The sequence below is a fragment of the Xyrauchen texanus genome, chromosome 9 (assembly GCF_025860055.1).
Source record: "Xyrauchen texanus isolate HMW12.3.18 chromosome 9, RBS_HiC_50CHRs, whole genome shotgun sequence".
Classification (NCBI taxonomy): Eukaryota; Metazoa; Chordata; class Actinopteri; order Cypriniformes; family Catostomidae; genus Xyrauchen; species Xyrauchen texanus.
This window is the reverse complement of record NC_068284.1, coordinates 39,894,831-39,920,671: the sequence shown is the minus strand read 5'-3', so window position 1 is coordinate 39,920,671 and position 25,841 is coordinate 39,894,831. Positions and strand designations below refer to the sequence as shown.

Sequence of the window (25,841 nt, the reverse complement as noted above, 5' to 3'; positions counted from 1 at the left end):
ACCTCATGAGCAGACAGGAATAATCAGACAATGTCAAAACCTGTCATTTTATTCTTTATGTAAATAATTACAATGTTCTTTTAAAAAAAATATTTATCCTCTTTTCTCCCAATGTGGAATACCCAATTCCCACTACTTAGCAGGTCCTCATGACACCGTGGAGACTCCACATGTGGAGGCTTCATGCTACTCTCCGCGATCCACGCACAAATTACCACAAGCCCCACTGAGAGCGAGAATGACTAATCATGAGCACAAGGAGGTTACCCCATGTGACTCTACCTTCCCTAGCAACCGGACCAATTTGGTTGCTTAGGAGACCTTGCTGGAGTCACTCAGCACACCCTGGATTCGAACTCGTGACACCAGGGGTGGTAGTCAGCGTCAATACTTGCAGAGCTACCCAGGCCCCCCAAATTGTTCTAGATGTTCTTAAGAAATTATTTTAGGATTTCTTAAGAACTTTTCATGAACTTCTTAAAATGTATCCTAAGAACTTTCTAATTTTTCAAGAACATTTTTGTGAATCCAGCCCGTTTTGTCAGGCACATAGTACATTACAGGAATTCATATTTCATGCCTTTTTGTGTCTGTAATGTGGTCTTTATTGTGAATAACTGTCTAATTATTACACATGTTCATGCTTGAAGGACATCTTATATGTAAGTGTCATTTTTCACACAAGCAGACATTCGAACACTTAGATATGCTAGAGAGCTCCACAAGTGTTAAACACTTAAATCATTCATGTATTATTTTTGCTTCAGCCAAACAGTTTTGTACTGACTGAATTACTACAGAAGGCCCTATGTTGAAGATGATCTACCTATGAATTTTGAGCATGTAGGGGTTGGAGAACATAAAATAAGACAGCAGAATGACGGTCTCAGTTGCCATTCCCTTTGATTGAATCTTTTTTCACATGTAATGAATGGCTAAAATTCTGCTTATAACATCCACTTCTGTGTTTCACAAAAGAAAGTCATATGTGTTTTGAACAACAATGGGGGTGAATAAATGACAGAGTTGTAATTTTTGTGTCAACTATCTCTTTAAGACAGCAGACCAGAGCATGGACAATACAGCACAGATGTCATCTCTGAAAGGAATGAAAGCAGAATGCTCCACATACCCTTAAGAATGAATGTTTCCTCAGGCCACAAGAGTTAATTTTGTGATTGTGAATATTTTCTGATGAATTGTTACATGTGACACCATAGAATTAAAAACTTTATCGAGGCACTTACAAGACAAGAAGCAGGATAAAGCTGAACACATATAAGCCAATCTTCTCAACCATTTTACACAATTTAAGGATCATTACTATTTTTGGATGACGTCCAATATTTCTAATGCTTTGGACACATATTCAATCCATTATCAGCCCAAGTTTTGTTCCATGGAAGTGAAATGCTTTAAAACTGCATTTTTGGGCCATCTGAGTTGTCATGGAAATACAAATACCAGGATGTGCTTATTAATTAACATGACATGACAAACTCAGAGCTCAGCTCTGGATGTCTATTCCTTGGTAATACCTGGTTTGGTGGTATTTAACTCAAGTCAATATCGTCATTTTTTTGACCAGGCAACATGATGATTAAAGATTTGAGCATGTGAGCGTAGCGGGGAGCGGTAATACTTCCTCCTGTGCGGAGAGCGCCTTTCTGAAGATTCCGCTCCGCTCGCTCTACCCGGAATGCCCTATTGTGATTTGCTAGTTCGAGAATCGGTGAATTAGCTAAAGCAATAGTGGGTTGGTTATGGAGTTCAAATATTGTTTTAAGGAAGTTGCGAGCCTTATGCATAAATGCACAGTAAAAATCACAGTTAAGAACGAGCAGGGAGGAGAAATTGAAAGGGAGTGTGGAGAGACTGTGAGAGTTAGCAAAGATTCATATTGGAATCTAAAGCGTCACATTGCCAGAAAGCACGAGGATGTGCTACGCAAACATGGTAGTGCAGCAAACCATTCGAAAATAAATTAATAGATAACGCGCGTTCTAAAGTTTTCTTTTACTAATGCCAGTAAATCATCCAGGTGTGCTTTGATAAGATGTTGTTAAGTGCATTTCACCTGTGTGTGCTTTTATGAGCATGATAGTCCAGATGTGTTTTGTGAAGTTCTGTCATGCATTTCATCTTGTTTGTGTGTGCGTGCGCGCGCGCGTTTTAATATGCCTGTTTTGCAGCTGCAGTTATGTTCACGGAAATAAAATAACGAAAATCAAATATACCTTTTCAGTTATTGCATTTAATAGGCAAGTTTGCCAAAGGGCTAGACATGTTTTTTAATTAAGTTAATTTAATGCATTTAAATGAATAAAAAGAACAGACTTTTATTCAGAATCACCCCGAAATAACTTCTATTTACAATCCTAGCTACTGTAATTTATACATGTATTCCAGATATTCATTACAAAGTACAAACAGAAAGCAAGTAGCCTACAGAGACATTTTATGTCTGAGCGGGATTTGTTTTACCGGTGAGCGTGAGCGATTCATCAGTGGAGCGTTCGCTTGGGACGCGAGCGACTGAGTGGAGCGCACGCGCATAGAGCGGAATATTGAGCTGAGCGTCACACCGCTCCGCTTCGCTCACATGCTCTAATTTGAATCTCCACTAAAGCACAGAGTAGAGAAAAACAAACATATTCAATTCAATAAAAACAATAAAATACCACATCCAACCCAAAACAAGACGATATAAAGTTGGGTTTAAAAAAAAAACAATTATATATATATATAAGACAACATAAACAGCATTTCATAATAATACAATAGTACATACATTGGCCAAATAACATATACAAAAAGTATAAACCAGTACAGCTTGTAATTATTAAAATGATCCAAAAACAAATCAACAAATCATGTGAGTATCTGAAAAAAATATATATATGCAGACATACTTGTATCTTTGTCATTGCAGGTAGTAATTGAGGTGCAGTGTTGTGGTTAAACTAGAAACCAAGCTGTCAGCACTCTGCCTGAAAGATTCAGATGAATTTCAGAAAATGAAACCAATGGAAGATGATTCTGATAGTAAATGTCTTTCTCCAGTACTGATAAGCACTAGAGCAGAGGCTACTATCTGATTAATAAACATAATGCAGGCTAATATAAACATGCACAGACAGACTGTACTCAAAAGCACACACATTTTGTAATCTATCTCAAAAGATAAACAAATCACAACATAAAATAACAAACAAAACATTCCAAAAAGAAAATTAAAAAATGTCAAATGTATTTACACTGAGATATCGTCTTACTAAAAACACTAATTAATGTAAGTGCATGACTGGGGCTCTGATTTAAAAAAAACTAATCAGAAAGGCACATCCTGGTTGTCACACTAAATATACTGAGACACTTAAATACAGATATGACACAAAAAGGAAAAAGTCAATTCACAGCTGTACGGTTCATTGAGAACCCAAAAGAACGCTGACATTTCAAAATCAGAACTGCCTTAGGTTTCAATCAACTACTACATTTCTGAGAAAATGTTGCTTAGAACACAAAAACCTCTATATGAAAACCCCTTAAAGCTAATGCAGTAATTAAGTGTTTTGTCATTTAGTAAGCTCAAAAGCATAACAATATGATGGAAGAGTGAAAGGCTTATTAAAACTACCCCAAATTTCACTAGTCAAAACCTCTGTTTCTGTCTGCAGACTTTCACAACAAGTCAACCAAACAATGTCAAAATACAGGACTAATGCTATAAAACACCACAAAATAACATAAAAAAATAGCATACAAATGAAACGGCATAAACAATAAATTAAAAAAGTAGGGATTATGTGAGCATTTGCGGAGTCTGTTTCCATTAACAGGCTGTTGGCACCATCACAACTTCTAGAAAAACATATTGATCCATCAGATATTTTATACATTATTGGAAGGTGTGATCAGTCTGCATGTACAGTTTAAAGTTATGAGGATGGGGAGGATTTACACACTTCCAGTGTTTTGAATTAACGGTTGCCTCACAGATAACAATGTTAAACAGCTTTAGCATGATGATGGTGAAATCAACATGAGCAGTTTAATACAGTTCTAAATTCTGCCTGTGGGTATACACTGATGAACCAAAACATTATGACCACCTCACAGGTAAACCGAATAACATTGATCATCTCCTAACATGGCTATGTGTCAAGGTCTGGGTAGATTAGCTGGTAAGCAAATAATCCGTTTTTGTAGTCAACGTGTTGAATGCAGGAGAAATGGGCAGGAGTAAGGACCCGAGTGACTTTGACAAGGGCCAAATGTTTATGGCCAGAATGCTGGGTCAGAGCATATCTGAAATGGCAAGGCTTGTGGGGTGCTCCAGGTCAGCAGTGGTGAGTACCTACCAACAGTGGTCCGAGGAGGGACAAACCACAAACCGGCAGGGTGTTGGATACCCAAGGCACATCAATGTGCAAGGGCAACGAAGGCTAGCCCGTCTGGCCCGAACCAACAAAAGGTCTACTGTGGCACAAGTCACAGAAAATTTTAATGATGGTTAAGAGAGGAATGCGTCACAACACACAGTGCATCGCACCCTGATGTGTATGGGGCTGCGTGGACCAGCTAGAGTGCCCACTGTTGGAAGTGCCTACAATGGGCACGCGAGCGTCTGAACAGGACCTTGGAGCAGTGGAAGAAGGTCGCCTGGTCCGATGAGTCCCGTTTCTTTTACATCACATTGACAGCTGTGTAAGTGTATGCTGTTGACCTGGGGAAGTGATGGCACCAGGTTGCACATTGGGAAGACGACAAGCCGGTGGAGGGAGTGTGATGCTCTGGGCAATGTTCTAATGGGAAACCCTGGGTCCAGCCATTCATGTGAACATCAATTTGACACATGCCACCTACCTAAACATTGTTGCAGACTAGGTACATCCCTTCATTGCAATGGTATTCCCTGATGGCAGTGGCCTCTTTCAGCAGGATAATGCGCCCTGCCACACTGCACACATTGTTCGGAAATGGTTTGAGGAACATGATGAAGAGTTCAAGGTGTTGCCCTGGCCTCCAAATACCCCAGATCTCAATCTGACTGAGCATCTATAGAATGTGCTGGACCAACAAGTCTGATCCACGGTTGCTCCATCTCGCAACTTACAAGACTTGAAGGACCTGCTGCTAATGTCTTAGTGCCAGATACCACAGGACTCCTTCAGGGGTCTTGTAGAGTCCAAGCCTCAGCAGGTCGGCACTATTTTGTTGGCAGGCGGAGGACCTAACAGCATATTAGGCAGGTGGTCATAATGTTTTGACTTAACGGTGCATATGGGTAGTTGACATAAAATCCTTTGGGAAGTTTTCATGTCCTGCAGTGTGGCATGCAATTTTCTAAAACTAAAATCTAAAAACTAATTTCTGCTTCTTTTTTTTAAATTACAATTCTGCAAGCATTTAAAATTTTTCATCTTTAATTAAGAGACTACATGGAATATTTGCCCTTTTAAAAAATTATTTGTGACACTGTATGGCCATTTAAAATAAAGGTAAAAAGGTAATTACAAATTGTGGAAAAACTTGACCAGCCACAACATTTAAAATAAACACTTTCACTTAAGTATTCATATAAATTTTAACCAAAAATGTTGATGCTGATAAAAAAGTCCATTGACCATATGTGCTAACAACCCATATATCAGTATATATACTGTGTTAACTGTCTAACTGGGAGATCAATATAAATTATATGTGACTATTTAACAGATCACTTCTGGCTTTGTGAGGATGAGTTTAAAATTGAAGCAGTACTGTAGATGGTGACACATCAAGCTTGCAGTGCGTTTGTGGATGCTGTCAGGGTTTGTGTTGTTTCTCACTGAAACGGTGTATGGTAACACAGCCGTGGTATGAGATGGGGCGGGGCATGGCAGCCACGCCCGTGATGATGCCAGAGACAGGGTCGTAACACAGGATATTGTCAGAGGCATCGCCATTCTCTCCCCGCCCACCCAGGATGTAGATCTTTCCATTGCAAACTGACATACCACAGCTCTCCTAAATATACACATACAAAATTAGAGAATATACAGAATGCCTTCATATTAGTATAATGGATGAAATGACAAGAACTTAAGGTTGAGGTTGTTCAGTTTTTGTATACCTGTCTACTGAAGGTGTTGATCGTATGCATCCAGTGATCCTCTGAATTATTGTAGCAGTAGATGGACTTGGTCAGGCCGCCACATATGTAGATGAGGTTATTGAGAGACACAGCAGAAATGTTGGGTTTGGTGAAGGGAACACAAGCCCTCAGCTGCCAGCTGTCTGTCTCTGGGTCATAACACTGGACCTGGGATATACATTTATGTGTAAAAAAGACACACAATCTCCATTTAGAAAAAAAGAAATTCTACACCCTTACAGACCATTTAATTTTTTTATACTGTTTTCAGTGTGCACATTTGTGATGAATGAATTAATGAATGAACGTTACATTTATATAGCACTTTTCTGACACTACACTCAAAGCACTTTACACAGTGAACAGGGGACTCTCCTCAACCACCACCAGTGTGCAGCATCCCCCTGGATGATGTGACAGCAGTCATAGTGTGCCAGTATGCCCACCACACCCTAGCTGTTGGAGGAGAGGAGAGAGTGGAGTGATAAAGCCAATTAATGAATGGGGACTATTAGGAAGCCATGATTGATAGGGCCAATGGGGGGAATTTTGCCAGGACACCAGGGTTACACCCCTACTCTTTTCAAGAAGTGTCCTGGTTTAACGCCTCATCCGGAGGACGGTGCCTTTTTACAGTATGGTGTTCCCATCACTATACTGGGGCATTAGGACCTACACAGTCTCCTGGACTCCCTAATACCTCTTCCAGCAGCAACCTTAGTTTTCCCAGGAGGCCTTCCATCCAGGTACTGAACAGGCTCAACCCTGCTTAGCTTCAGTAGGCAACCAGTCTTGAGCTACAGGGTGATACGGCTGCTGGAACTTATAGAATACTTTCAGCTATTATCCAAATTACCAAAGGACATTTACACCAATGGCTATTCGCCATTCTGCAACTTGGTGTCATTGTACATGGATATTAGCCAATCATAAGATTGAGTTTATTAACATATATAAGCCTTAAAGGAATAATCCAGGTTCATTACATGTTAAGCTCAATAGACTGAATTTTTTTTGCATAATATTGTTTACCACAAAACATTTTTTTTTGACTTGCCCCTCCTTTTCTTTAAAAAAAACATATCTGGGTTCCAGTGCACTTTCAATGAAAGTGAATGGGGCCAATCTGTAAACTATAAAATAAAAGTTTCAAAAATATAGCCAGAAGCATGTTAAAATGATTTTAGTGTGATACAATGGCTTACAAACCTTTTCTGTGTAAATTTAAAGCCAATTTTACAACTTTGTTGCCATGACCATAGTCGGTAATGTCAACAAACCCTAAAACCCCTAAATGACAGCTTTACAGCTCAAAGAATATATAAGTTAACAACATTATTAATGTAAGTGCTTTTATAAAATTATAAGCTTCCCATTTCTTCCTTCCCCTTCAAAAGGCCCAATTCACTTCCAATGTAAGTGCCTCACTGTTTTTTTTTCTTTCAAGAAAAGGACGTAATTGTTTTCCCCTGTGGTAATCAACAATATGCCACAAATTCTGTCGATTGAGTATAACTTGTACTGAACCCTGAATATTCCTTTAAATGTAATTAAACAACCAGTTTAGTTCTAAAGATTAGAGAAAGGGTGGAAAATGGTCACAAAAATAATTAAAGCCGTTTTAGGGGAAATAAATCCTAACTAACATTAAAAGTGGACTGTTAAGGGAAAACATAATGCTACAAATGTGTAAAACTAAGGTCCCATTGAAATGTACTTAGCTTTAAATAAACTAATTGATAATGAACTAATTTTAATATTTTTTATTAATTAAGCTTTTTAATTATTGCATGAAGAATTCCTCCCATATACAGAAAGTAAACTACACACACAAATGTTTCCTTTACAAGTTTTTACATGTAAACACTCTGAACAAACATCATGGTCATGTATTCTTTGTAAATTCCTTAGTCATTAGTATAGTGTCCAATATAATGAACTGAAAACAGACAAAAGGTCCCAAGGGCAAGAAAAGTGATCGAAACATTCTCATTGCATAAAACCAGAGTGTGAAAATCTGGTCAAATGTATCATTTTAAAACTACAGATCTGTTTCAAAACCTAGTGCGGTGCCTTGTGGTCAACTATGTGAATAGGCAGCTTACCTTCAATAGCAGCACCCAAACTAGACATATACATTTTCAGGATTTTTATAAAAATTAAATTCAACAATTAATGTATTGTTAATAATAATAAAAAAATGATAGCGTATGAATGCTTTTGTGCTGAAATTGATTCATCTACAGTATTGAATAATTGACAGCAAATTGGTCGTTGATTAATAAATCACATACAGTTTGTGTGCAGACCTATACATTTTAGTATACAGTAGGTATAGTTTAAATATTGTTTATTTGCTTTTGCGTCTTTTCTATAATATCCTGATTATTTTAGTTTTCTGATATACCCATAGCCGCTGAGCTCAGCGTGTGCTACGCAGCTCATCGCCGAAACTATTCGCTCACTGCCGCTTCTGGGATGGTTCTGGGATGTGAGACCTCACGGCTCACGCTTGCAGTGTGCTTACTGTAATCTGTTAATATGGGTGACGAAACGAAAAGCTCACGGAGTATGTGTGAATCAGGCAGCATCATTTTGCTGCCTACTGTTTAGAACAACCTTCACATGCCTTAAAATGCTGCCTAGTTAGGCAGCTCACAAGGGAACAGAGCCCACATGACAGGTTGGTTAAACACTCCTGTTTATGCTCCACTTGCTTTCAAAGGCCATTGTGTCATACAGGATAATGATGATAATGAGTATCATTTAGATGTGACAGATCTTTTCAGGCTGGCATTAGGCTTGTGGTCACAGCAAAAAAGAAAAAGGGTTGAGGGACAGATTTGAGAAAAGGAAAGCTGTGGGTATATTTGCCCTTCCAGAAACAAAGAAAAAAAAAAGTAGCAAAAAGTGGTTTTCATTTTGACACAAGCTACGCATGTTTTTCAGAAATCAAAATGTCAAAACATGACTTTTTTTACCTGTACACACCCAGAGCCAATTCAAGACCTAAGGCATAAGTGGCGTTATGAACAGTGCTTCTATGTACAGAATAAAAGCTAAAAGTGCTTTGTGTTTTGCACATAAGCTCTGCATTAGTTTTTGTATGATATTATAAATGCAGCTCTATTCTTCACTCTAATCATTGTGACAATGAAATTGGAAATTCCAGATGATAACAGATATTTCATCCAATCATAAATGTGTTTGTTTTTTTTGTGGACACACTCTCCCACCTTATTGGAGCAGCTGTTTTCATTGGGTTCTCCTCCAATTACGAAGAGTTTTCCTGCACAGCTGGTCACTGCTGGGGAGCAGACGGCTACTTTCAAAGGGGTCACCTCGGTCCATCGGTTGGAGAAGGAATCATAAACCTCCACATTACTGAGACAACACTGGCCATCATAACCTCCAACTGCATACACCTGCAGGACACACACACACACACACACACACACACACGTTTACCTACATTTCCAAATGAGTACAAATACTTGTCTATTATCTATATAAAATATTTATTTTGTCTATATTAAAAGACAAATCTTTCATATAGTCTTGTTTATATTATATAGTTATTTTATTTTTTTATCAAAACAGACAAACCCTAACCCAAACCATAATAGAAAATGAAAAACAAAGTCCATTTATTATATTTATAAATCAAACTTTTGAGGATGTCCCTACATATCCCCATCTGTTTGTCAGATTTTGCTTACTTCTGGGAAGTATAGCTACTAAACCCTCAAACATGCACACAGATAACTGCACAAACTTAATTTAAATGGACTTTGTGAACACATTTATTGTTTAAACATCAAAACACACACAATCACAATATACACACACACAAACCCTGCAAGATCTTTGCATATTAAATTGTTTCAAACCCGATTATATTTGAGTGCTTTGTTAAAGAGCATCTTTGATTATGTTTTATATTATTGAAAACTAAAATAACAAAATCAAATTTCCTCAGCTCACAGATGCCGGATAATGCGAGGCATCCACTCCACCCACACCCACCATTATCCTTAAACTGACACTACAGAGGAAATATGGAGGGGATGAGGGGCCATGATAACAACATAATGACACTAACCCACATTGAAGCTGTTCAACAGGAAACATATCCAATAAGAGAGAGAAGCAGAAATTGCACTTGCCTAAGGCCTAAGATCATGTGTTGTATAGAGCTGTTCAGCCATGACGGCAATTTGAAGGCGAACCCAGAAGTCAAATTTGCCATGGGTTCCCTGGGTATTATCCTATGGGTTTTTATAATGGGGTTTTTGAACTTATGAAAAAAATAGGGTCTGATTTGAACATTACTTGACGAAAAATTTATGTTTTGTTCTACAACATAAATTATACACTTGAAGCCGCTTGAAAAAAGATACGAAAATGATGGATGGAAGAACCATGTCAGATGTTTTTTTAATGAAGGAAGAAGGGAAAAAAAATAGAAAAAGAAAAAGGAGTAGAATGAGGAGAAAGAGGAGGAGGAAAAGGAGGAAGAGAAGTAAAAGAAAATGGTGGAGGTAAAAGGAGGAGGAGAAAGACAATGATGAGGGTAAGGAGAAGAAAAAGAAAAAGTAGTATAAAAGGAGGCTAAAGATAAGGAGAAGGAAGAGAGAATCCAGGAGAACAAAAAGGAGGAGGGGGAAGGAAAAGAGGGAGAAGAAGAAAAGGCATCAAAATGAGGAGATGCAAGAGGAGAAAAATCAAGGTGGATGAGGAGGAGAAAGAGAATGACATGAAGCAGTAGAAGGAAAAGAAAGAGGAGGAGAAGGAGAAGAAACAGAAGACATTTCAATACAACCCTGCCTTACAAACACTGTCAAAAATTTGAGAAAAAACAGAAACAAACAAGGGGTGTGGTGAAAGAATTTTGTTGATGACAGGCCCTGAAATTCTGCAGAAATAGGCAGAGCTTCCTGCTGAATTCAACAGGAGCAGATTCCATGTGTCCGGAGATATTACCAACCTATATAACAAACACCAAATTTGTAAAACATTATGTAAATAAAGCTAATCAAATGGGTATAAATGTTCAGGAAGAACACAGGCACAGTATTGTTCATTATTTATTTATTTTCCCCCATACCTTATGGTGTCAAATTGCAATAAAGGAAGCATGCATCTGTTTCAGGAAATGGGAAGCGACTGGGCTGGAATCACACACACACCACTTTTAATCAAGAGCCTCTCTCTCACCTTCCCTAGCAGGACAGTCATCTTATGTCTCCAGCGACCCTTATTGAGAGAGGCCACTTTGATCCAGAGGTTGAGCTGCGAATTATACATCCACACGTAGCTGCTGTTGATGCGTCCACCTGTAAACAACAACCATAACAACACTAATATTAATTTCATCTGCAAGAGCAGGCCCACAAACCAAACAGGAGTGAGTCATCTAAACATATGATTATGGATAAAATTTATCTCAAGGTACAAGTATTGTATGATGTGAAAAAAATACATAGTAATGAACTTCAATCATCCGATTTAACTCATTCATAAATAGAACGGGACTCGATTCTTTCCATCAGGATTTGATTGGATTGTGAAAAGTTATGACATTATTGGATAATATTTTTGCCCTGCCCATGTGGCCTTGGTTTTGTCAACAGAGAAGAAAAGTAATTTTTGAGGCATTGAAAGTTGTTATATTTTGATTTCTTAAAACATGAACTGATAAACCTTGTGCAATAAGACCAATGCGATTTATCAAGAAAGTCACTGTCAATTTCTATTTCATGTTGTCTTCAAACTTCGCAAACCCTCCAAAAGCTTAATAATCACAGTTGAAAACAACACAATGTCTGCAATTATACAAACCACACTGCTTTAGGACTCTCAGTTATGTCTCAGAAAAGCTTCCTTGATGATGGTTATGTTTAGCTAAACCTGCTGAGGGCTGCTCAGTCTTTGTTGCTTCACATATCAGCTAACTTGGTGGTCATCACCTCAGCTACAGCTTTGAGACAAGTTCTGATTTCCCCTCATGCTCTCCCACAAAGATATGCATGCCAAACACTTGGCATGAGGCCGCTCCACTTTAATTCTGTTTTCAGAAGCAGACAATGAGAGTCCCAGAACCCTTCAAATAACACGAGAACCTTCTTTCCTCATAGACAGCACCATTCTGCAGAATGTAAAATATATACACCCACAACACATTTAGACGCAAACACCTCTAGCTACGCACACCTGAAGGATCGTTGCATTCCAAAATGTGTCAAAAAGAAATTCATAATGCAACATGTTGCATTCTCAGTTTGTCACAACAGGTGCTGTAGCAAGCTAAAGGCCCCAATATATGTCCAGGGAAGTTCTTTGTTCAGGGGTAAAAAGAAGTTAGAAACATCTGTGCAATGGTATACGGTTTATGAACATCCAGACACCCACTACAATGCTGAGGGAGGTTTTTAGAAGTACGAGGATGCTCAAGATTACATTTGAAAAATTTTACTAACATTAAAATGTGTTATAAATGGGGTGGGCCTGGGGAACTCAGTGGTAAAGACTCTGGCTACCACCCCTGAAGTTCGCTAGTTCAATTCCCAGGGCGTGCTGAGTGACTTCAGCCAGGCTCGGTTGCTAGGTAGGGTAGAATCACATGGGGTAACCTCCTCGTGGTCGCTATAATGTGGTTCGTTCTTGGTGGGGCGCGTGGTGAGTTGGGCATGGTGGATGGCGTGAAGCCATGTTTCCGTGGTAACGCGCTCAACGAGCCACGTGATAACATTTACATTTATGCATTTGGCAGACGCTTTTATCCAAAGTGACTTACAGTGCAGTTATTACAGGGACAATCCCCCAGAGTAACCTGGAGTTAAGTGCCTTGCTCAAGGACACAATGGTGGTGGCCGTGGGGTTAGAACCTGTGACCTTCTGATTAACAGCCCTGTGCTTTAGCCACTACACCACCACCACTCCCAACCAGCGTGACCAGCGTTACCTGAGCCTCAACCACTGAGCCACCACTGCCCCCTGATAAGATGTGTGGGTTGACGGTCTCAGACGTGGAGGCAGCTGGGATTCGTCCTCTACCTCTACCTCTACCCCGGATTGAGGCGAATCACTACGCGAACACAAGGACTTAAAAAGAACATTTGTGAGGAAGCAGAAGCACCAAAACTAGAACTACAGCACTCACAAACTCCATTAGCACACTAGTACAGCAGCAGCCTAAACAAAACGTAAGTCAACTGACTGAGGATTCTAACTGAAGAGGATGTGCTTGCTTTGTCCTCTGATCTACAGTAAACATAATAAAGCCTGGCTCTAGGGCTTTTAGTTCACTGTTCTCTCATAAACATTCCCTGTCAAAGACCATCAGGCTTTTGTGGCATTCACTGTGACTGAAGATCAGCCAAACCAGCATTTATGTAGGAGTCTGTTTCCAAAGAACAATTAACAATGTCACCCAGCCTGTTTAAAACAAACACTCTTAAAACGGATGCAAAACCTGCAGGTGAACAGTGAAGCTACTAATTAGCAGACACATTGCTAGACATGGACTGAAGGGGCTGCAGCAAAGTACATTTAGTTTGATGCCATCTTTAATTAGTCCTTAACCCTATAAACTGTGCATTTTATATTTGATCCATCATATTCTGAAGCCTCTTTATCATCAACTTATTATTTGCAAAAAACAACAACAACAACAAAAAATCCTGTTGTATGCAATATACTAGATGTGCACTGCCTCTTTTGGTGAAAGTTTCCGTACTCTTCTGGAAGTACAAATTCTTGTAATATAATTACCAAAATGGCCACCTTCGTATTGTGATGCACATGTCTATTTGCTGTGAAATCTTTGCTGATTTTGATGAAGTAAATATAAAATTAAAGCTTATTATGTTTACTGATATTACAAAATGATTATTTGCTAAATTGAAGTAACTTGTGCTTGATTAAAATGTTGTACATTATTATATAGAAAAATCATGTTGAATTAGGTGTATCGTTTATTCTAAATATTATATTACATTATAAAAACAGGTTGAGATATATCTCTCAATCATCATTCCATTCCATTCATGCCTCTCTTACAATGAGAAGGCATATTGAGAAATTCTCCACCACCTTGTGAAGGAACTTTCAATAAATTCGGTCTTACACAACATTCCAGAACCAGAATTAATCTTACTGGTCCAAAATCCAGTTACACTTGGCTGTATCTTAAATATCAAATATGTTCTGATTGGCTGTTGTGACTGTCGTTGGATAGACCCATCCATAGTGAAATCTCATTAGGGCAAAATGCTGCTCCAAACAGCTCTATATTAACATTAGATATGTTCAGATTGGCTGTAATTTTGTCACTTTGCCAAGCAATTTGCTTTTAGTGAGGAGAGAAAAATTACTTGACAATAGACACTTCTCACGTCTAGTTAGGACCCGGTTTTAGGATCACCTTCTTAATCCAGCTAAATTATCATGATCTAGCAAGCCAAGAACCTGCACTCATACGGTGAGATTTAAATTTTTTCTTGGAAAGGAAATCCAAGAGTAATGTTTGTCAAAGACATCTGAACTTGCAAGCCTGCAGGATATGGCTTCTAACGGTGGGCAGAGAGACATGATTTAGTAAGGGGCCTCTGAACCCAGTGCTGGAGGCCAGCCAAATTCACATGTACACAAGTATAGCGATGTGTTTGTGTGTGTGAGAGAGAAATATGAACCTAGCACATGAGAACATGATTGCACAAACACAGCTTAATTAATGGAAAATGGACACTTCCTACTACTTTGTGTTTACATGTGCTAAACAATGGCTCTGGGCAGAGAAGAACAAGAATTGCACAATTCAGAGTTCCTCTTTATGGCACAAAACTTGTTTTTATATGCAAACAAAAAGCACATGACTTTCTAAAGAATTTGTCAAATTTAAGTACATGAAGAAATCTTTATGATCGTCCACTAAAAAGTTGTATTTATGGAAACACCACAAGTACATGACCAGCATGATAGCTGGTTACCTTTGGGTCCCTAGATAACGTGATGCAATAATCTTGCCAACATATGCAGCAAAACACTTTTAATTTGACTGTTTCTGTAACTGTTGTGAAGCCCTCAAGATGCCACTTGCTCAAATCTTAGTCAGAGTTTAAACACCTTAACTTTCAGCCAATTGGAAATAAGTGCTTGCCAACATGAACCCTCCCTAGAAGCTCTGGCTGGTCACAGAGGCAGCTGTTGTTTCCGGTTTTCCTCAGTTCATAACAAGCTTCCCAGTAATTTCCTCACAAAAAGACATTTGGTTTAAGGCCCGGAAATCAACACAGAAAACACTGGACTAATTTGTCCAACTCATTAAATGGACATTATTGTTTAGAAATTGTTGCTCAACTGAAACATGAATTTAAAATACAAATCATTAAAGTCAAGGAATGACAGAAAAATTATAAATCTCTTTAGGAGGATAGATGTATTTTTCACAGTTTGCACAAATGTTGTCTTAAGACAAAGAAAATGAAGATCTCCATATAGGAGCACACAGAAAATGTTTAACAAGTACATTGGTTTCAACATTTATAGTAATTTCTTCTTCTAAACAACAGAAATTGTTAACATACATTAAATAAATAACATTCTGATGTAAAATGAATGAGAACTGCTGCCATATATCTAGGTCACAAATCAAATAAAAACAATTTAGGACATGGACCATATTGATTCTGTTGTGCAAAAGGTCAGATTTCCTTTCTTCCACTGAAGCACAAAAGATGCTCTTTGAAACACTCTCGAATCATGCTAGATAACATGGATCAGGTTTTGCACAAACTTTTGCATGCCAGCTTGAGTGCATTCTTTCATCAAAACAAAGGCGGGGCATTCCAAAATACAAAGGAATTCTAAAATGAATGTACATTTTTCAATTCACCATTTCACTCAATGGAATGGAATATGCGTGGAACATTAGTTTTACATATTTAAAGAAATAATTCATAAAATAAAAAAATCTGTTAACAACTACTCACTCACATGGAAGACAAAAGGAGATTTTAGGCAGAATGGTAACCTCAGTCACCATTCACTTTCATTGTATGGATTGCATTTGTTTTTTGGTCTAACTGTATGGTTTTTTTTGTGTGTGTGTGTGTGTGTGTGTGTGTGTGTATTTTAATTGACAACTATGTTGTAAGGTGAGTGCTGTGAAAAGCACCAATTAAATAAAATGTATTATTATTTTCAATGAGAAAAATGCAATAAAAGTGAATGGTGAAAGCCAACATTCTCACCTTTGACATTTTGTGTTCCACAGAAGAAAGAAAGTCATGCAGGTTTGGAACAATATGATGCTCAGTGAGAAATGACAGAATTTTCATTTTTGGGTGAACTATCTCTTTAATTAAAAAATGAGACCCAATTGGAGACATGTAAGGGGCTCACCTGACACAAGTATGTCATTGCGGAGGGTGCAGACAGCATATTCGGACTTGGTGTACTCAGGATGTTTAGCAAGAGACGTCCATTCTCCAGTCATGGGGTCGTAACACTCAGTGTACGGTAGATTAAACCCTCCCACTCTCTCACACCCCCCCACTACCACGATGACCTCAGAGAAACCCGTCGACCTGGAAACAGAAAGTGAGAGAAATACAAAACCATCAGATAAGCATGGACTTTGAAGTGGTAAGATAAAGAGATGACATAATCAGACTGTGGTTGAACAATGGGTTCCAGAGTCAAGGTACAGTGGGCTTCAGCCATGTTGATTCATGGGAGATAATTTACTCACTCTCAGGACATCCAAGATATATCAGAGTTTCTTTCTTAATCAAAACAGAATTTAAGACTGAGAGGTCCAATCATTTCCTCCACGTGGAGGAGTCAGGAAGCACAACATTGTTTACATTGTTTTTTTTTATTATTATTTGGAAATTAAATTGTTCTGGACTGTTTTTGAAAGGCGCTTGTCCTGGGGTCTGTGCAAGTTTCTATTGTAAACAATGACACGCTTCCAGCCGCCTCCTCCACGCGTGACCATAACAACGAGCTTACGTCATCTCTCTCATGAGCGCACGTCACAGAGATGTACGGAAGCGAACATTTGTAGTTTTGTTTATCAAATAAATACATTTTGGCCGGTGGACAAAATATAATGGTGATAAATACTTAATACAATTTATAGCAAATAAGATACACAAAAAATTAAACAAGCACACATTTTACACAATATTTACTATAAACGTAATATATTATCTATTGAAAAGGCTGCTATTGATGGATAATCTTATAATGGCCAAATATTTGGCCTGGGTAAAAATATTGATTTTCAGATGAATCATGATCAATCCCTGTATCAATTCATTAGATCTCAAGATTGAGTTGACTTTAAAATTAACTTCAGTTTTGGTTGTGTTGATTATTATAACTTTTAAATAAATACCAGATAAACTGCATAGTTTTGGGCCCTGTTAGTTATTTTTTATTTTTGTTCTTAATGTACCAAGTTAGAAGGTTCCCTGTATAATAGTCAGCAATAGTGGGGAGAGTTTTTATTTAATATGTAAGCTAAATGTAAGTTATATCGGAAATGAATCAGAAATGAATCAAATCTGAAATAAATCGAGACCTTGTTAATCAGAATCTACTTAAATCTGGAAATTGTAATCAGCACCCAGCACTAGCAAATATAAACTGATTTATCAGCCTGCCCCATATATTTGGTTATTACTGAATTAATTGTTCAATGCCATTTTATTAGAATTTTTAGGACACTCTTAGATCTGACCAGAGAATTGGTCAGTGTGCACAAATGACCTGCTAGCCTAAACCAAACAGACACAAATAACCAGCCTTCTGACCGGGATGGAGTGATGCAACAGTGGTATGAACAATCACAACACAGTGGTGTTGAGAGAGCATACTAGAGCAGATAAAATGTGTGGTTTCTTTGTGCTGAAGGAATGCGTGTGATAAATCACTCAATCATTTTGAAATATAGGTTTTAATAACGGCACAGAAGGGTTGGGTTGCATGGCTGTCTCTCTGGCAGTGAAGTGGAATGTCTGATGACATACTCGTACATTTTTACCTTTCAAAGAAAACCAGCAAAGATTCTGACTTCAAATACAGATACAGCTTCTAAATACATACCCAGACACCATATTTATATACGGAGTCTAAATAAAGATAAAGCCCCTAAAATATAGATACTCCAAAATAAAGATATGGACTAAAATATAGATACTGCCCTGTAAATATAGATTACGCCTCCAAATACACAGCTGGGTCCAATAAAGATACGGTCTTAAAATACTGATATACAACCCAATTACAGACTCCAACTCCAACTTAAGATATGCTGCCACTAAACACAGACACAATTTCCCAATTCTGATACCGCTTTCAAAATGCTAATGTCTCTAAATAGAAGTACCACTTGTAAATTACCTCTTTACACATCCTATAACTGCAGTGTGTGTGTAGAGCAAAAACTAAACTATATTTGACATTTTCTGAAAGAAATGAGAGTAGTGTTTACCCATGCTAACATCTAAATGTTAAATAACCATAATGTTAATAAGATTTATTATTACTACAACTGTAATACAATAACACATATACAGAACAACCACTTTTAGTGTTTAAATCAATCATATCGCTCACTAAATATGGCGTGAAAGGTTTATTTTTGTCTTATTTTATTCAGTTGGCATGTAGGAATTGATAACAGTTTACTTATTAATTTAATTCCTTATCTGGATAATTGTTGCAATATCATAGAGGATAAATATCCTCCTATACAACATTGCATTATATTAGTTTTGTACAGTATGTTAACTTGTTAGCAAAAATACTTGGACATACATGAATGAGAATTAACCTGAAATAGGAAAGTGTTTCATTCACAATGCACATGATGTAGTTTAGAGATATAGAATGTGGAAAATGGCTGATTATATTTAAATATATGTTGTATTCTTAAAATATTCTGTTTGTCCAAGAATCCTCTTGCAGCAATGCAGGTCTTTGGTATTTAGAATCTCCTAGTTTAGTACCTGTGAGGAGTCTGGTTCTCAGAGACTGTGATTTACTTGTCTTTTTGTTGTGCATCTGGGCTGTCTACTTTCCCTTCTATCCTGGTTAGAGATTATTTGTACAAAACAGTGATGCATGGAATAGCCTTCATCTCTCTAAATCAATAGACTTTAAGAGAACATTTTTAAGAGTTTCTTTTTGCTTATATTTAAAACCAAAAATGTACTTGCAATTGTAAAGCAACTTGTAAGAACTTAACTCAGCAAATTAGTTGTATTGTATCTCACTGTATTGTGATTTCCGCATGGTAGGGCAACCATTTTCAATTGTTCTAATAATACAAACTTTTTTTTATACAAAATTAGCACTTTAGAATGTTTTGTAAGGAATACATGACACAGTGCATGTCTGCCATCATGGGTAAAGAACAAATGGAATAAATACCATTTAAAACAATTATTTCAAACCGTAATAATAATTTGCAATTCATGATTTTGGCAGTATTTTTTATAAATGTTATGCATCCTTGGTGAAAGGAAGCATCAATTTCATTTCAAAATGTCTTTTGTGTTCTACAAATGGAAGCATATATACTATATATAATATAATTTTCATAAAGTAACTTGTAACATAATTACTTGAGTAGTTATTTGGCAAACTACTTATTTACTCTTACTTGAGTCATAATATTTCTACTTGTACTCAAGTGAATTATTTCTTCAGTAGCATTTCTTTTACTTAAGTAAAAAAACAAATCTGTACTCTTTCCACCACTGCCTGTAGTAATTACCTACGTCTCATCCTCATGATGAAAATCAGTCACACATCTGAAAATCATCCATAAACCTTCAGCTAATCATCTATAAATTTTGTTTGAGGTTTCAATTTCTCTGTGACATTTATGATATTTTAGCAGCTCAAAGGGAGAAGAAAGAATTTAATGAGAAGTGCCAATTACGTGGCTTAGAAGATAATGCTTTGGCTTATTTCTCCTGGCCTTGTGACTTGTGATTTCATAAACCAATTCCTGGTCAGAAACAATATTGTACCTGCGGGGTCTGGTACGTGGTGACATCATCTCATTCCCAAGTACGTGGTAGCGACGTGCTTCATGCAGCAGCTGGTAACATTCTGGAGCATTCTGGATCAGTTGATCTCCTTCCACCTGCAACAGAATGCTTTTCCTATCATCATCTTATCACTTTAATGCTTATCACAATCCTACTAACACCTGATATCTACCTTCCTACAGAGTTTACTTACATCTAACACACCAGCATGTCGTTTTCAAATGTACCGTACCAATGGTCACAAATAATAATAACCGAATGTCATAAAACTCTGTAAGCGTTTCAGTGATGTCAGGGTCTTTTTTATGACTGGCTTAAGTGGCACGTGATCAAAGTTTACTGTGACCTTTTCAAGTGATACGGACCCATACGTTGAAAATCATTGACCCAAACACCATGATTAGCTGTTTGCAGGACCAGCACTGTTCAAGCAGGTGCCCTACGAAGAGTTTCGCGATCGTCTGAATGGGAGGGGGTGGGGGTTGCGCACAGCGATTGCTGTATCTGAGAAGTGCATGAGGCAATCATCTGATGGGAAGAGTGTTATCGGGTCCAACAAAAACATAGCATGCGAGGAAGGGTAGCCGGTGAACTTTTTTGTGCCCCCTAGGGCACTGGTGCTCTACGTTGACTGCATAATCTGCATACAGAGAGCTTTAGCACTCTACGTGTATTTGTTAGGGTTGGAGCTAAACTCTCCTGGAGGTCAGATCTCCAGGAGCAGGATTGACTTCTGTTTCCAATATTCCAAAATTTAAGGAACATTTTGTACCCATGGTGGGGTTTGTTTTCACTTGAGGACATCTAACTGAAGACATAAATTAAGGCACACTCTAAGCATCACAGTAAAATGTTCAAGAAATTATCTAAATTATATAATTTTTTTAAATTGAAAAACCTCCCATTCACCCACCCAACCCCATTTGAATATGCCACTCACCGTCTGAACAAAGTAGTTTGGGTGCAGGAGAGGCAGTCGAACATGTTGTAGCAAGTCTTTAAGCATGGGCCTGCGGTATTCCACACCGTGGTAAACCCAACGCATAACCGCCTCGAACACCACTTCCTCCCGGCAAATGGACAGCTCGTCACTAGCTATGTATTCCTCCAGTTCATCTTTGCGCAAATCTAGAAACTCCTCGTGCTGCGCCACCTCTGGAAAATTCTGTAGAGCAAAGCCACGGCAATGACTGGTCAGCTGTTTGAGAGAATGAGCATCTGCAAAGCGCTGGATTCCAAGACAGTTGCAGGGGTCCAGCTGCTGCTCTAGGAACTTTGAGCAAGCATCTCGCAGAGTGACGATCTGGAAGAGGCTAGAGGTCTCAAAGAGGAACTGGACATTATATGTGGTGATGCAGGCACGACCGGTGTAAACATACTGCAGGAAAGTGTCCATGGCATCTGCCTGAATGCCGTTGATCTCCACCAGCATCTCATGGCTCTCCCGGTGGTCATTGCAGAACATGGCACGGAAGTAGCTGCTGCAGGCTGAGAGCACGGCACGGTGACATGGGAACTCTCGACCCTGGACACTTATGATCACGTCTGTGAAGACACGACTGTCACGGAACTCATTGAAGATCTGGAGAACACTCTCAGCATGAGAAGAACCAGAAGAGAAGTTTAACACGTCATTCAGGTTCTTTGACTCCATCTCCAAGACTTTTCGTTTTACTGCAGGGGATTCTGGCATACCACCAGAGTTCTCATGAATCACACGGCGACCCAGAATGAGCACCATGACTGTGTCTGAAAGGAGCCCTTCACCAAATAACAATCCCTGCCTGCATAAAAACAATCAGCAACAATCAACACATGAAGAGGGACAGCAGTTACAATCAACACACAATTTATTGGGTATCAAGTCCTACTCCTGGAGGTCCACTTTCCTAAGTTTAATTCCAACCCTGCTACATCACAAGTAAACCCAAAGACCATGATTAGTTGTTTCAGTTTTGATTAGACTTTGAACTTAACTTTGTAGGAAAGGTGGACCTGGAGTAGGACTGACTATCCCTGCCATGTATCACTGACCTCTTGAATATTTTTCACATGTATTGCATTGTTCTTTAGATCTGAAGTCAACATAAAACAGCATTCACAACCCATATTACTCAATGCGACATCCCTGATTTCCCAATGGCAATGCTTAATTTTCAAAATATATCTTTGTTTGGGGCTAAGCACCGAAAGTGCAGTGGGACATGAATATAGCCGTTTTTTTATTAATCTTTCTCCCAAATGGATGTCTATAGCAACCCTATGAACCATAATTAGGAAAATGATTAAATTTGGCACACTGATAGGGGTGGATATGAGTAGCCTCCAGACCAAGTTTGGGGTCTTTATGCCAAACTTAACAGTGCCACCACTAGTTACAAAATGCACTATTCTTTTGCACATAACTTTTGACTAAAAGAATCAGTTGGTGTATATGGATTCCTTGAGTCAAGAAGACTTCGACTACACCAATTTTTTACCTGCATCCAATTTTTACCAACAGTCATACTGCCTCTACACCATTTAAAATTTTAATAAAAAAATTATGTATTAATTAAAAGAATATTGGTATGCGTCATCGACATCATATCCTGAGGGCTCCTGAGCAGTTCCAAGAAAACATCACCTGTAGTTGTAGATAACTGCAGATAAATAAACAACACTTTTGTGTGCTGACTCTAAGCTTGGCATGTTTATTTTCCATCGCTGAAATGGGTCAACTGAGTGGTGCAGAATGTGTACATCTTTGAACTAAAACCCTCAAACATTGGTTTTTAAAATTGTACTTCTGTGTACCTAGGCTCTTCACATTGGGCTCACTACAACGTAGGCTATACTTCAATGCATAATCACTAATTCAATGTAAAACCACTTAGCTGTAAAACATTTTCTCAGAAATGTTTTGTTCTCTTGCCTTGATACTATATCTCCCTTTGGTTTAATGTTGTGGCTGTGTGGTAAAGTGGATTGTGTACTGACTGGAGATCGGAAAGGTACAGGTTTGAATCCTGCTTTGGGTGACTCATATCCACTCTGTGTGTCAAATAGGCCTGGAGGCCATTTTGGTGCCCGGCCTCATAATTCCTGCTCACAGACATGTTTTGCTATTATAGCACATTTATTAAATGAACTGGCATTAAATTACTGCACAAAAGATTTAAGAAAGGCCACATTACATAAAATAAGTGATTTCCAACCACGGTGCCATATGATGAAAACAGGGGTGCCGTGTGAAAAATCCTTCAAACATTTACAAAATTCAAAAATGCATATAAATGATCTTAAAAACCGGAATATCATAAATTTCTCAATAGTAACAAGTAATAATATTATTATTATAATATTATAATAAAAATAATATTATTATTACTGCCGCAGCATTCTGCAACTCCTAGGGCTCATTGGACGCTTGACAAAAGTGCAGTGATCCAAGGAAGCACATTGATATACCATCTCTGCAGGTGGGCGACGCGATAAACAATCACTCCTGTCTGCAATCAAAGGAGTTGTCTACAATGCAAGCGCGCGACATCGGAGCAATCTTTTTGCATCGTCACATCGTGCTTGTTCATATTACAGCTGCATTGATAAAGGCAGAAATAGCAAAAATGCTTTGTGTTTAATGCTTCCAGAACAGCTGTTGGGTAGGGCTGGGTGATATATAAAAATTATTTTATCGATAATCGCCTTAAATCGCGATATATACGACTACATCGTCAATCCCCCAGCCGAGGGTTGTGAATTTTTCTCCCCAATTTGGAATGCCCAATTCCCACTACTTAGTAGGTCCTTGTGGCGCGGTTACTCACGTCAATCTGGGTGGCAGAGGACAAGTCTCAGTTGCCTCCACTTTTGAGACAGTCAATCCATGCATCTTATCAAGTGGCTTGCTGTGCATGACACTGCAGAGACTCATAGCCAGTGGAGGCTCATGCTACTCTCTGCCAACTCACCCCATTGAGAGAGAGAACCACTATTCGTGACCATGAGGAGGTTACCCCATGTTACTCTACCCTCCCCATATCAACCGGGCCAATTTGGTTGCTTAGGAGACCTGGCTGAAGTCACTCAGCAAAACCTGGATTCAAACTTGCGGCTCCAGGGGTGGTAGTCAGAGTCAATACTCGCCGAGCTACCCAGGCCCCTTGAAGCATATCATCCTGTTTTTCTTGACTGGATAAATCAACATTCAAGTACCGGTCAGTAAAATGGCTAATAGTTTTTTTTCTGTGATTAGTAATGTTTAGATTATGCAGAAATGAAGGTGCTGTTGAATGATTAAATCATATTAGATTTTGATCTTGTTACTACACTGGGTGAAAGGGGTAGCAAAATATGCCTATGCACCTTGCACATTACATGGATGAATTGCACTTTTTACCTGTTCCATGTGAATAGAAACATACTATTTTTGATCATTCACAAGTAAAATGTCTTTGTTACCATTTTGAGCCTCAATAACAATATGATGATAAGTTAAAGTTGAAATAAGTAATTATTTCTTTGAGAATTTGAAAGTATTTGTGTAACAAAATGTGAATCTTATAATTTATAAAATATACTTTACTGGTCTGGTTTTCTTTTCTGGGCTTTGCTTGTTTGCCCAAATATCTGCTTGCTTCATGATGGACAGGTGATAACGTTCTGAATGTGGGGGTATAAGTGCTATTAGCATGCTAAGTAGAGTGCACAATAAGATAGCCAGACAGTATTGTGTGAATTCTGTGGAATGGATTAATTCTTTAAAATGTGCAAGTATGATTGGGATTGATTTGCATTAAAATTATTTAGCCTGGAAAATAATCAGGGATTTTCTTTTTCCATTTCAGAATGCCACCAGCCAGGAAAGACCGTCTTATCTACAATGTGTATGATGTCATTTATGCGGTCCAAAATGGGAACAGTGACTTTGAGAAGTCTCTGCTTCTCAGAGGACAAGAACTGCCTTTGGGACTATCATAATTGAACATGGCTATGAACAGAGCTGAACATAGTAAATGGCAAATGTTTCATTCAGTTCATCAGGTTTTGTTAATACAATCTGAACATATTTTTATAAAAAACGATTTTTCATAAAAATATGACTTGTCTGATTATTATTATTATTGTGTAATTATTAATCAATTAGTCCAATTTGGAATGCCCAATTCCCACTCCACGTGGTGGTGCGGTTACTCACCTAAATCTGAGTGGCGGAGGTTGCCTCCACTTCCAAGACAGTCAATCCACGCATTTTATCACGTTGCTCGTTGTGCATGACACGCAGAAAATGAGAGCAAGAACCACTCCTCGCAACCATCAGGAGGTTACCCCATGTTACTCTACCCTCCCTAGCAACCGGGCCAATTTGGTTGCTTAGGAGACCTAACTGAAGTCACTCAGCAAAACCTGGATTTGAACTTGCTGCTTCAGGGGTGGTAGTCACAGTCAATATTCGCTGAGCTACCCAGGTCCCAACTAAACCATCGGTTTAGTTCAACACTCCTTTTCCAAGTTTTACCATCCACCTAAATCAATAAAAATTGTGTTACCACAAGTAAAAATTTTATTAGGGAACAAGAATTTGCCACTACATGCCCTGTCCCCTCAATCTCTCACATATTTAACACTACATTAGCTACATCCCTCAATAT

At 38.4% G+C, this 25,841-nt stretch overlaps 1 protein-coding gene across 1 annotated transcript in view; it reads right to left on the bottom strand.

The window, feature by feature from the left end:
• Positions 1–278: 278 nt before the first annotated feature.
• LOC127649461 (kelch-like protein 24) overlaps positions 279–25,841 on the bottom strand; it is a 32,093-nt gene continuing 6,530 nt past the window's right edge. The window contains exons 2-8 of the mRNA XM_052134554.1: positions 21,149–21,992; positions 20,188–20,303; positions 16,544–16,728; positions 11,357–11,475; positions 9,376–9,564; positions 6,119–6,307; positions 279–6,012 (exon numbers count right to left, since the gene is read on the bottom strand). Of these exons, the coding sequence (XP_051990514.1) occupies positions 5,812–6,012; positions 6,119–6,307; positions 9,376–9,564; positions 11,357–11,475; positions 16,544–16,728; positions 20,188–20,303; positions 21,149–21,949 (1,800 nt within the window). The 5' untranslated portion in view covers positions 21,950–21,992 and the 3' untranslated portion in view covers positions 279–5,811. The remainder of the gene's footprint in view (positions 6,013–6,118; positions 6,308–9,375; positions 9,565–11,356; positions 11,476–16,543; positions 16,729–20,187; positions 20,304–21,148; positions 21,993–25,841) is intronic.